This window comes from Meleagris gallopavo, chromosome 22, assembly GCF_905368555.1.
Source record: "Meleagris gallopavo chromosome 22, MGAL_WU_HG_1.1, whole genome shotgun sequence".
Classification (NCBI taxonomy): domain Eukaryota; kingdom Metazoa; phylum Chordata; class Aves; order Galliformes; family Phasianidae; genus Meleagris; species Meleagris gallopavo.
In genome coordinates, this window is record NC_139425.1 from 1,222,566 (window position 1) to 1,235,193 (window position 12,628).

Here is a 12,628-nt window from a genome sequence, read left to right on the forward strand (position 1 = left end):
TGTCACACATCTGCAGCAGCCTCCAGCACCAGCACCGCGCAGATTTGTGAGGTGACGTGGACGCGATCCAGAGCAAGCCGTGTAACCTGGCAGAAGCAGCTGCCCAGCTCTGCAGCCCCACAGCAGCCCCTGGCAGCGGGAGGAACGGGCGGGGCAGCGCGCTGAGGCGGGCGGGGCAGCTCGTGGCACGGCGGACCTGCGGCACTGCAGGCTGCCATCTCTACAGAGACGGGCAGAGAAAACCGCCGCTGCCGTACGCCATGCAGACGAGATAAAGTGCAACCGCCATCGCTCTCACGGGCAGGGCTTTGCAGCAGAGAGGCCTCACGGAGCGGGGTGGCAGGGCATCACCACCTTTAGCCTTAAGTGCCAGCCCCAAACCCAACCCGCTCCCACCCCGGCCAACCACGCGCACACATCCCCGCCCCTCTCCGTGCGGCACTGCGCCTGCGCGGCCCGCGGAGCGGAAGGGGCGGGGTCTCTCTGCCGGAAGTGGCGTGAGGAGGCATGGCGGCGCTGGCGCGGGCCGCGGTGAGTGGCATTGGCGGGTGGTGCCGCCAAGGGAACGTGCGGTGCTTTGCGGCCCCGCCTGCCCGGCTCCGTCCCTCCGGTCCCGGCGGTTCGCCCGTCGCTCTGTAAGCGGCCAGTTCTCGTCCTGAGCTTACGGCGTGCCTCGCTGTGAGCCCTGCGCACGGCGCTCTGCACCGCGCTGCTGGGGCGCTCCCAGTTTTGATGCACGGGGCCGGCTCCGATCCTTCCTTCCGAGCGTGTGATCCAACAGGAGCCGGGGCAGACCTGAGTGTTCCGGCTGAGTGGTGCCCTTGAGGCCTTCTTTCTGTGCCCGTGGCGCTGTGCTGGGCGGTGGGGATGTGCGTTCCTATGGGCTCTCCGTTGGAGGTGTTGGGGTGGGAGGTGACGTTATCAGGTTGCAGGTTTTGCATCGAGTGGCAGAGATTGGGTTCCCTTGAGGATGGATTCCAGCTCACTTCCCTCCTTTGTTCTTTCTCATGCGTTTGTGTGCTTTTCGTCTGTCAGGTTTTAGAGCCTCTGCAGCACATTGCCGGATGTCAGGGCCTACAAAAGGGAGCTTGGAGGCTGGAGCTGATTTGTGCCACAGTACAAACGAGGGATGGCTGATGCTGTTGGATGGAGACAGGGTGGTGGCAGAAATGCAAGGCTTGTAGTCACAGAGCAGTGCCCACTTCTGAAAATAATCCACCTTGTTTCTGACATTGATGTCTTGGGTGTGGTATCACAGTGGTGAACCTTTCAGCCCTCCAGCTGAAAACAGCTGAGAGCAAATCTGCCTGAGAGAGACTGGAATGCAGTGAGCTGAGCTCCTGTTTCCTGCTTCAGCGGCTGTGCTCTGTCCTTGCATGTGGTTCTGTGCTATTGCATACCTCTGCGTGCCCCAGCATTTTTCTTGGCCCCTGTGCTCTAATGCCAAAGCAGCAGAACTGGGACAGTATAAAGTTAGTTTCCTGCTGTTTTAATGAGCTGAAGAGGCAATCGCTAGCAAAAAGCGAGGGGGAAGCCGAGCGGGAGTGGAGCAGTGAGTCACTGAGGGTTCAGCCGTCCATGGATCTGTACCCCAGGGTGCCAGTTTCAGTGTAAAGCTGCATGCAAAAGGTGCAGGTTTGTCTCCTATGCTTCCTATCCCCATGCAGTGCTCCTCTCTCATCTGCTTCTGGTATTCATATCGCAGAGGAAGCTGCTTGAACTTTTTATCCCGGCTGGAAGAAATTCTCTTTGGACGAGATGTAGTTGTCTGCCATTTTTGTGGTCTGAAGCACCTTGCTTTGTGATTAGAGAAACTCAGGAGCTGTAGTAAGTGGTGAGAGTACACAGATACAGATAGGAGGCAGGGGATTTCTAGCTGCAAGCAACATAATTCTGCTCAAGCTATGTGATATCGTGTGATTGCTGATACATGGTGTTCCATGCTATCATCTTTTGCAGTAGGATTTAATAGTTGCCTAATCAAATGAAAGCAAATCTTCAGCCTTTAAACATTTCTTCTTTGTACTGAAAATAAGAAGGGACAGTTTTGTTTTCTTCTAATCTTCAAGCTTTCTCAGGCACTCGTTGTATGATACAATCCTGGGTATTTTCTGAACATTTCAGTTAATAGTTCTGTTGTGGTAAAACCATCCTTTATCTAAGAAGAGATACTGAAGAGTAGTTTGTCTGCTACCTATGGCTTTCCTAGTAGTTGCCAGGAAGGGTTTAGAAGGCCGTAGGTATTTTCTTTCACCTGGATCTTGATAGGACAGCTGGCTGCAGGCTGCCATAGAGTAACTCCTTTTGATTTAGACTAGGTGTGTTTTCTTCCACCATATTGTGAAGAAAGAGCAGCATTTGTGGTTTAAATGGGAGGTGATTTTCTACGAATAGTGATAATGGCTCCTAATATACTCTTTTCCTTATTTCCTTATGTTTTTAATGGTAAATATCCCAATTTGTCTGTCCTGTCTTCTCGGCAGATCTGCTATAGTTATACTTTCCCTGGCACCACTGAGAAGAGTTTGGCCATATCTCCCCTCATCCCAGTGCCTCTATTTGTGCACATTGATAAAGTTTCCCTGGAGTTTTCTTTGCTGAAAGCTAAACAGTCCTAGCTCTTGCAGCCTATCCTCACATGTTGGGTGCTTCAAACCCTTAATCATCTTTGTCTCTGTTAAAAAAAATAAAGCTGTTTTTATATTAAAAAAAAAAAGCCTATTCTCTCTAATAATATATACATCGTTTCCAATATTAATGTAGATCATGTGTGAAGGAGACAAGTATTATACTAGCTTGAGTATAGCAAGTAAATGGAAGGTGCAAAGATAACCCTCTTTTCTATATTGCCTCTAATTCCTATTGAAGGAATTTTTTATTGTTGAAATTTACTGGGCCGACGTATTTTGAAGTACTAAAACACAGAGTATGATGAAGATGCATAGAATCTGAGTGTCCAAGTGCTTTTTAGTGATCCTCCAGTCAATGGAATACATGTCTGAATTTATTCTGCAGGTGTAAGTGTCATGCTGTGTTTTATGATTTGGACAGCCCACTGCTTCCTTTGATTGATCTGCTTCTGCCAGCATTCTCAGGTGGCGTGACTTTATCGGAGGGCAAGGGATTTTTTTTATAGTCAAAATTTATGCTTCTGTCAAATGCAAGTTTGGAATTTAATCTGAGGGTTTTGTTTTGAGGGTACCTGTGCGACCTGGTGTAGGGAACTACTTTGGCAGGGGGTTGGTCTCGATGATCTCTAGAGGTCCCTTCCAACCCCTACAATTCTGTGATTCTGTTTAAATAACTAAAACCCGTGGAAACAGGAGGACAGTTAAACTCTTCTTGAGTATTAGAATCTTCTTTTGCATTGCTTGTCTTGTTCCAGAGCTGCCAGGCTGAAGTAACTCAATGGATAGCAGCTTGCAGTGGCTTATTACAGACAGCCATGGTCCAAGGCCAGTGCAGGAGGATGCTTCATGGTATTTTTCAGGTAAGGTATCACTGTACATTAATTATGTAAAAACTGGGATCTATTTAAATCTGTAACAGTTTTTATGAGGCTTCCAGAAGTGCTGTCCTTGCTTCACTGTTGGTAAATTGCTGAAATATCAAGGCAGCTTAAAAGGTTTTTGCTGCTGAAAGAGTGAACTCCCCTACCCTCTATAACACGGTTGTCATCATTCTACCAACGTAGTCTTTTAGTGGGAAAGAATATGAAGCTGTTTTGAGTAGATTACACACGAAAATTGAAATGTAGATGTCGTTTTTCCAAAGCAGACGTTACAAATTTGTCACGTTTGCAATTTATCGCCAGCATTTTATTGTATTTAACATTTATTTACCACAGTAGCCTTAGGCTTTCCAGTATTGATAGTACATTTGCGTGGCACAGTGCAACATAGAGTAATATTGTTTCAGTATAAAAGCTTTGTGTTGCTGCTCACGGTTTTCAAGTAGCATTCGTAGTGTCAGACTGTGTCTATCCATAGTAAGCTAACCATAAGATTGCTTAACAGTTGGAGGTTAAGGACCCATATATGAGAATGCAATTAAAAATGCAAATGCAAAAAGATGCAGGCTATCTGAACAGGATCAAGGTATGTCTGAGTGTTTTCTTCTTGCACAAAATAAAACCAGAGGAGATTCAGCCTCCTCTTCTCCTATATGTTACATCTGGACGGGTATTGTTGGAAGTAGTGAAGGAAACGAGTAGATTTCAAGTTGACTGTTAAAATTAAAGTTAACTCTGAGCCACCAGTTTGGTTTTAGTAGGCATCTGGGAATGACTACGCTGAACAAAACAGCATGTTTACTTTATCTGACTTTATTCATAAACAGTTGACCACAAATCTGGGAAGATACTGTAGATGTGTGTCCCACTCTTATGTGGAGATGCTGCTTGCTTTTACATGATGTTATTCTTTATTGTACAGAAGCTTTGTAGCACAAATCATGTGCCATGTAGATGGTAAAGTGATTGCTGTTACTGTGCAGCTTGTTTTACTCCAGCCTTGGCCACGAAGGCAACTGAATGGACCATAAAGTTACAGAGAAAAATAGCATGGTCTGTTTTCATGCCAGGCCAGGAAGAAGAATTATTCTTTACTAAAAGATTAAAAAAATGTAATTGTGAGGAAACCAAAGCAGATAGCTTCTTGTTTTTGAGTTCTGCCAGACTGTTCCATCAATACATCTTCAGAATGCTTAAAAATACGTAGTGAGAAGCATTAAGCATGGACAACCATTTTGTTTGTAACTGTTAGTAATAGATTTGTGCTTTTTGTTGCATAAAGTTTTTCAGAATTGTACCAAATCGGCTTGGAAACAAAGTAAGGATCATTGCTGTAAAGTTAAGTATTCACTAGTCAGTGATCTCTTCAACTTTTCCTTTTTTTTTCCTTTGTTCTATTCTTTTTACTAGAGATGCAAGACTGGCCAGTTCCAGCTGCCTAAAGCCTGTGGTGGATTGATTGAAGCCAATGGAACCAAAATGCATCAGAATAGATTGATTTACAGTACAAATAAGGTTAGAAGAGTTTGATGTTTTTGTTTTTGGAGGGCACTTTATGCTAAGAAGTGGATAGATAGAGGTAACAGAATGCTTTGGAAACACGCAGCTGATGAATCTATGTCAAATGGTTTAGAGTAGCATTAATAATGGGTCCAATAATTTGAGAAATGTTCTGTTGCTTTCCAGAAAATGAAGTGCTAGCGTAGGAAAGTCAAATCACAGCTGGATTGTTTGTGGTGAAGGTTCTTATAATAAGCCCACTAAGGAAAGAAGGTAAGTTAAGGAGAGTAGTTATTGGTAGCGGGAGTGGCAGATGTTCCCTTCTCATCTTCAAAGAAGGAAATGCAGAAGTTGCCCATAGATATTGAAAGTGAATAAGATGAGTCCTGATTCCTTATCTTGGAGATAACGTGTAACAAAAGTTTTGCCATCTGCTAAACTGAAAGTTGTCATGTTGCATATTAATAAAGACTAATTATTGTTATACTTTTTATTGTTATCTGTATTATTTTGTTAATTTGTTATGTCTGCATCTCTTACATTTATTATCTTTCATCTTAGAATAGGAGTCTTCTGGAGCATGAATCACCTCCAGAACTTAATCAAAGCATCTATCAATTAGTAAATATCCTGATCCTATTCTTGCTATTTTGTTGTGAAGGGAATGGTAAAATGGAACATTCATGAAAGAAAAGGGAGGGCAGGAAAAAGGGCAGTAAGGGATTTATGGGTAAAACTTGCATAAAAATCTCATTTTGCTGTCTGACTGATTATGTATTTTGCTGGTGTAAGTGTTAGAAAGGTTTGGAATTTCAGTTGCTTATTTTGACATGGGTAGTTAAAATGAACAAGGGGATATGAGAAATGAGGAACTACTGGCTGCTCTTTGCATCTTGTCCTTAACTACAAGTTTTCACCTTTTTCTTCTTTTTAGCCAGTTTCTCAGCTGGTGAAGCAAACCAAACATTTTTTTTCAGACAAAGACTGAAACAAACAAAGTGGTTTGCACCACTTACATCATGAATTGAGCTAAGACTAGAATCCAGGCTCTCAAAGCTGGGGCATGGCCTAATCACTGTGCCTGCCTGGGACACCTCTTACATTTGCAGAAATACCATTTGGAGGGCAGATCTGGGAGAGCAGAGGGTGCTAAAATGACAGGTCTAACATGCCAGAAGGGGCATGAAGGTCTTCAAGTAGGGAGTGAGGGCCTTGGTTTTGATGTATTCCTCATTTAGCCTTTTCCAATACAAAAGTAGAGAGAGGTATAAGGGAGCTTCCTGGTTAAAATAGCCTTGATGTAAGAATCTGTGCAGAGAGGAGGTGTCTTACAACAGGGTAGGTCAGGTGGATAAGTTTTTGGACTGGAACCTTATTATTTTGAATAGAGAAATACTTGTCTTTGAAATGTGAACTTGATGAACTACCCCTAGTGGAAAAGTGGTTTAGAATTAAAGGGAAGCTCCAATTGTTTCTTTTTTGTATTTTTTGACAAAAGGAAGAGGGTTTTTGTTTTGAACACTCAGTTTTTGTGTGTTGAGCAAGAAAGATGGGCTTATGTGCTTTTCAGTGTTTTTGATGAGCTTGCTTAAATTTAAAGGAGAAGATTTCAAAAGTGTTTTGTTTTCTGTTTGGTTTTATACACACTTAAATGACTGTTTAATTGCATTTAGCTACAGTTGTACAGTTCATCCTGACAGTGCTATATCTCTGTCCATACACTGAACAAAGAATTTGCTGCTTAAATCCCCACTTCATTTCCTGAGGTAGTTGAGTCAGACTTCTGAATGAAATAAGAGTCATGGCAATTTGTAGCAGAAGGTTGTTCTCAGCTCTTTTATGCTTTTTGGTGATGGGCTAACAACAGTTGAATCAAGATAGTGTTGGCTTTTAACTTAATTTCCTCTGCATAATGAAAAGTCTGTACCAAAGGAGGCTTCATAATGCGTTTGTAGACAAGAGACACGTTGTAAAATTGATGTGCCTGGGTTCACTAGAGAGTTAGTATCACTTTAATTGATGTGGAAATTGATTTAGTGAGCTTGGTGTGACAGTGGTTACTGGGACCAAAGTTTTCCATTGAATATATCCTATTATTGCCTACCTGTCTTATGAAGAGATTCTATGACATAAGATTAGGAGTCATTTTTAGTGTAGAGAAGAATAATGCATGGAATAATCTTGAAAAGCCAAGTAGTAAAGGTGGGATTAAATCTTTATTTACCCATTCATAAACTCATTGGGTCCCATCACACGTGGTGTGGAAAGCACGAGGTTTGGAAAGCACCTTTACAGATGTGGCTGTTCTGCATGTTAGCAGTGGATTGGTGAACAGGTTTAATGGCCAGCATTCAAAGCAAAGGGGTCCTGGACAGTGGGATGCTGTCTTACTGATAGGTAATCAAATGGCATTGAGCACATTTCTTCACACTGATCTAGGCACGATGGAGGTCAAGAAATTAATAGCCATCTGTGGGTTGTACATGAGTACAAATCATTTTATCTCAAATGCCCTCCGTATCCCATGGAGATCGATTATGTCTCAAACTACAATTTTTATCACCTTTGCAGTTAGTTTTCTGTGGAAGTATATCAGCTTGAGCTGAATATATGTCAGTATTTTAATGCTTATTTATCACTTACGTCGTTTCAAAAATTACTCGTGCTAAGGAAGCTGTAGAGAATGTACAAATTATAGGAATCTGAAAAGCCTTCTGTATGTGAAATAGCTATTGTAGGGCTTTCCTGAACTGAGGACTGATAATTGGTGGGCATATACGTAGTACTAGTCTATAAAATTTGTAAAAGATGCTGAGAAAGGGAATAGGTAATGGCAATCTGTAACTTCGTACAGGTAAGTCGGGAGCTTTCAATGAACTTGCGAGGTCTGAGGCACAAGGGAACTGATTTTACACAACAAAGCAGTGAAATTCATGTAGAAGCGTGCCGTGGAGGTTAAATATTCAAAAACTGTTTGAGGTGCTGAAATGAGTAGCTTCCAAAAGTAAATGAGTGCATGCGTTTCTAGTTCAGGGATGAGTCTTTAAAGCTGGGCAAGTGCACCCTTGGGATCTGCAGTGTATGTGACTGTATTTCCCTGCTCTTCTCAGTAGCTCTTCCAAGTATCTGCAACTGGTCCTTGGTGGAGCTGGGGCACTGGTCTGAGTGTTCTGGCCATGCGTGGCAGTCCTTATGTTCCTGAATTGCTTCCCTACTGACAAAGTTCTTGGTATGTTGTAGGAGGAAGTTCATTGTGAAATTCCATCAATTCAAAGCAGTTTAACTTTCCTTGATCAAGGAACTTTCTCAGATGAAAATGGTTCACAGCTGCATTCCTCAAATATACGTAGGAGATTCACTTGCAGTAGGTTTTGGTTTGAATGGTGAAAATGAGTTTATTGATGAGTTTATTTATGCCAAATTCATTAGAATTAAGTATACTTCATTCATTAGAAATTATTTTCTGGAGTACAAATGACAACTACATGTTGTTCAGTACTGCAGTGATGTTTCAGGCAGAATGCCATGAACGTTTCTTATCAGCCTAGTGCTGTTTAAGATGTATAGGTAAAACCTTTATCTTCATGTTTGCAGGCATTGCAGGTCACTGAGGACTGAATATTTCCCTGATCTAGATTTTCTGCAAATAAAATTGAAAATAACTCTAATGGGAATAAGAATCTGGTGGAGCTTTTCAGTTAGAACAGTGGGTTCCTTAGCTTCATTAATTTTAAGGGGAGCTGATTGTTTTATATAATACATAATTACTCTAGAATACAGTATGTCTGAGAGAATGTGAAAGGACCCAGAATTTATCTTATTTATGATTTATTTGCTCTCTTTCTGTGATTTATTTACTCATTTTATCTGCTCAAGTAAAGGGCAGTCATTCAGAAAGCATATGGTAATCCAGAATAGGAGCACTGTTTTAGAAAGCAAATTTCTGTACAGTCAGAGCCTGAGCTTACAGTGGATTGCTTGTACTTATAAATAGAGGAATGTGAAGTAAGAAAAACAGGATGCTATTCTGCAGAGAAAGCTTAATTGTGTGCGTGTTGTTGAACAAAGAAAGTAACCAGAAAATTAAAATTCTCTATGAAGCTTGTAGCCTGCCTCTGATCTGATGTGTCAGGTCTAATTGCTGAGACTGATGTGATAATCTTTCTATTTTACAGCAGCTTTCTGCAAAAGATTCTGTGCAGACGTCTGAGGAGAAAGTGGGTCCTTTCACAAGGATAATAGAAGCAATGGGTTTCACAGGTCCACTGAAGTACAGCAGATGGGTAAAGCGTTTATTTGTCATCTTCTTGGTTGTTTAATACTTTTGGCTTTCTTATGGCTTCCTTAAGGGGGAAAAAAAAAAAAAAAAAACAAGCAGGAAAACCCATAATCAACTCTCTTTTCTTAAGTTGGGAGCAATACTTATATGGAACAATTCTAATTATTACCCATGTAAGTTATTGCTTTGTAATGTGGGAGTCTGGTAGTTCAGAGCTGGAACCTGCCCTGGTGGGTTTGTTGTCATTATTGATGTAAGCAGGGGTATTGGATTTGATTTGTAGAGTCGTAATTTAGCCTTTCTAAATTTGTTCTGATATCCTATTTTCCTCTTCATTGGTGCACCAAGGGACATGATAGCAGCTTTATTATCCTAAAGTAAGTGTGATGTCTACATAGGCCAGCATCTTGTTTCTGATAAATGACCAATAGTAGTTACCTAGTAAGAATTTAATTACAGGAAAACCATGTAATGGTACTTCTCTCATGTGCTCCTCTACCTTTCAGCAGTGTCTATTTCAGGACAACGTAAACATTTTTTTGTAGTATCCATTGATTGATCTTTGTTCTACAAATTTGTAAAGTTGCACTTGAAGCTCTCATAAGCTTATAGTGTGTATAGTGTCCTGTATCACAGAGCTCCATAGCTGAAAAATATGCTGTAGGAAGACGTAAAGTTGTTTTTAGCTTTTTCTAGATGGTGATTTTTCTTTCCTTGGGGTGGATGTTCACATTCTCCCATTCACTTGTGACTTAATAGTCTCAAATACACCATATTAGCTGAGCCTTCCACTGGGCTGAAGGGGACCTATTCTAACTTGTTTCTATTGCTGGATCTCTGTCATGTTTTTATTTTTGTTGGCTTTCTTTGATTTCTTTTCAGTGCTCTGTATTTCTGTGGCAGGAGGATCTCCCAAATGGACAGTAGTGAGATGTGTTACCACTGCTGTTTGTGTTGCTTTTCAGTCACGGCCTGAGCCAAAGTCACCCAAATACCTTCTCTTCAGTGATTTTTAAATAGTCCTTCCCTAAAGCTGTTGTTAACAATGATTGAATGAGAGCAGTTCTGTAAAACAGCTTCAGTTCCATCTGCAGAAAGGAAAAAGGCAAAGATGAAATTCTGAACGTAGCTTTGACCAGGACATGGTATAAAAGCAATTCTGAACGTAGCTTTGACCAGGACATGGTATAAAAGCAATCACAGGAAAAGGTGGCGTGATTCTGTGACTGGGAAGGGCTGAGCCCATCTCTGCCAAGGTCAAAAGACTCTCAGCTGCTCTGAGTACCTGCAAGGCAGAGTGGATGTTCTCTGATTCTAGTTTGATGCAGTTTCTTATTGCATCTCACCCCTCAAAAAGAAAATACAAAGAAAAGATAACTCGCTCCCTTAATATACAGTTATTTTGTTTAAAAATCAGTTTCTTTTATCAGGTGTTGCTAAACCTCATGAGAGGGTAGTTTCTCTCTCATGTGTTTGTATACATATTGTTGTAATAAAGATTCTCATTAGCTACAAGTGTTGATTCAGAGTTCTCCTTAATTGCTTCTCTTTACTGCTTGCTTTTGGCTAGGGAACTTGGGTTTGAAGAGAGTTATTTTGTGGTTAGGGCCCAGGAGACCTGAGTTCATTTTTGGCCTTGCCAGTGCTCTCTATGAGATCTTAGGGAAGTTTCTTAATATTTCTCTGTTTTTTTTCCACTTTCTTCTCCCTCCCCCCTTACCTTTTACCCACCAAAACCTCCACGATTAAATTTCACCAGTTTCTCCTGTGTTACTTGCCTAATTTAAAGGCTGGATTGCAGAAACTGCTCTTTACAATATGTTTTTAATGTCTAGTAATGCCTGTTCTGGGGCAGTGGCTTTCACAAGGGAGATCTCTGCTCCCAGGCCAGGCAGTGTTTCCTTTAAAATGGAAACCTTCACAACTCCAGTAAATGGTGTAAATTATTTTACTGCAAGAATTTTAGACATGCACTCAATTGTTGAGGAAGCTTCTAATCCTTCATTTTTGACAGAACCCTGTAAAAATATAATAGCCCCAGTGTTTCCATAGCTGATCAGTTGTAACTTCTCTATCTTGGTTGGAGGATATACAAATAATACTTGGGTAATTTGAAGTGTCATTCAACAGGGATAGGGTGTTTATCTGTAGCATAGTGAATTACTGACACAATCCTTAATAGATATCAATTAAAAACAAACAAATCAACCCAGTACTTCTTCCTGGCCTCCAGTTTTTTATTTCTGTTCTGCTTTCCTTGAGATCGGTGGAAAGGAATGGATAGCAGTTCTTCTCTTGCACATCTGTTCTGTCATTTCTTGTTCTCTTTGAAGCTTAAGCACATGTATCTTGGTTATACATTATGCCCTAAGGTGTTTCTGGTGGAATGGCAGGCCATGGACAAAATTAAGCTCTGAAGCACCTGAAATATACCTCGTATCATTCATCATGTGGCGTTATTTCCTTGACTTTGAAGCTTTGCTGGTCAGTTTTCATTACTGTGGGGAGGAAGAAGATACTTCTAGTGCATGTCTGGTATATAACTTCTTAAAAATTAAATTATACACCACACTCTTGCATACATAAACAGTGAAAATTATTGGAGGAAACTAAGAGTTGTGAGTTGGGATCTTTGGAGTCTATGTGGAGAAAACCATTTCAATTATTTTTGTGATGCAAATATTATATTAAACTAGATTTAGAAGGGTATTCATTAAGTCATTTAGCCATGTTTTGGGGTTTTTTTTTGCCTTAAGGCAAGATGAATTATACTTTGGTAATCCCTGAGAGGTAATATGATGTTTAATGTGCTCTTGAAAAATCTCAACGGACTGTGATTCTCAGAAGTCTTTTTAGAAGATGGCAGCTTGTGTGTTTAACTAAACCAGTAGTGTTCACTAGCTCTTCTCATGAATACTTTGTGTATTGTCTTCTCTTTTTCTTTAGAAAATTAAGGTAGCAGCTTTGCGCATGTACACGTGCTGTGTGGAGAAAACTGACTACGAGGAATTTTTTAACAGTAAGTCATGAATTTGATGATATTAGAATTTGAAGTATTACTCTGATGAGGGAAATGCTGGTGAAAATTGCATAAAACTATAAATAAGAGAGCAGTGAGTCTTGCCAGGGGTTGAACAGTGCACGACCAATAAGAAGCTGTCTGTGCTACACCTTTACACGGGGCAAAGGTGCAGGGGAGTGCTCTGGAGTCTGAAACTGTTAGATTTTGTGTCCTGTAGTGATTAACAAGGGTGGGATAGGAAAAATCTCAGAATAACCTGGAATTGGAAGAACATTGCCTTTTCTATTACTGAGTGAGATAAATGAAGAATCCAGAT

General features: G+C 41.1%; 1 protein-coding gene across 2 annotated transcripts in view; it reads left to right on the plus strand.

Annotated features, from left to right (window-relative positions):
* Window positions 1-381: 381 nt before the first annotated feature.
* Window positions 382-12,628, plus strand: part of UQCC1 (ubiquinol-cytochrome c reductase complex assembly factor 1) — a 51,993-nt gene continuing 39,746 nt past the window's right edge. Inside the window, exons 1-5 of one of the 2 annotated variants that reach the window (XM_010722259.4) lie at window positions 382-531; window positions 3,386-3,490; window positions 4,922-5,026; window positions 9,187-9,294; window positions 12,237-12,309. In XM_010722259.4, coding sequence (XP_010720561.2) covers window positions 508-531; window positions 3,386-3,490; window positions 4,922-5,026; window positions 9,187-9,294; window positions 12,237-12,309 — 415 coding nt within the window. In that variant the 5' untranslated portion in view covers window positions 382-507. The remainder of the gene's footprint in view (window positions 532-3,385; window positions 3,491-4,921; window positions 5,027-9,186; window positions 9,295-12,236; window positions 12,310-12,628) is intronic. The other variant, XM_085241489.1, reaches the window with a different exon arrangement.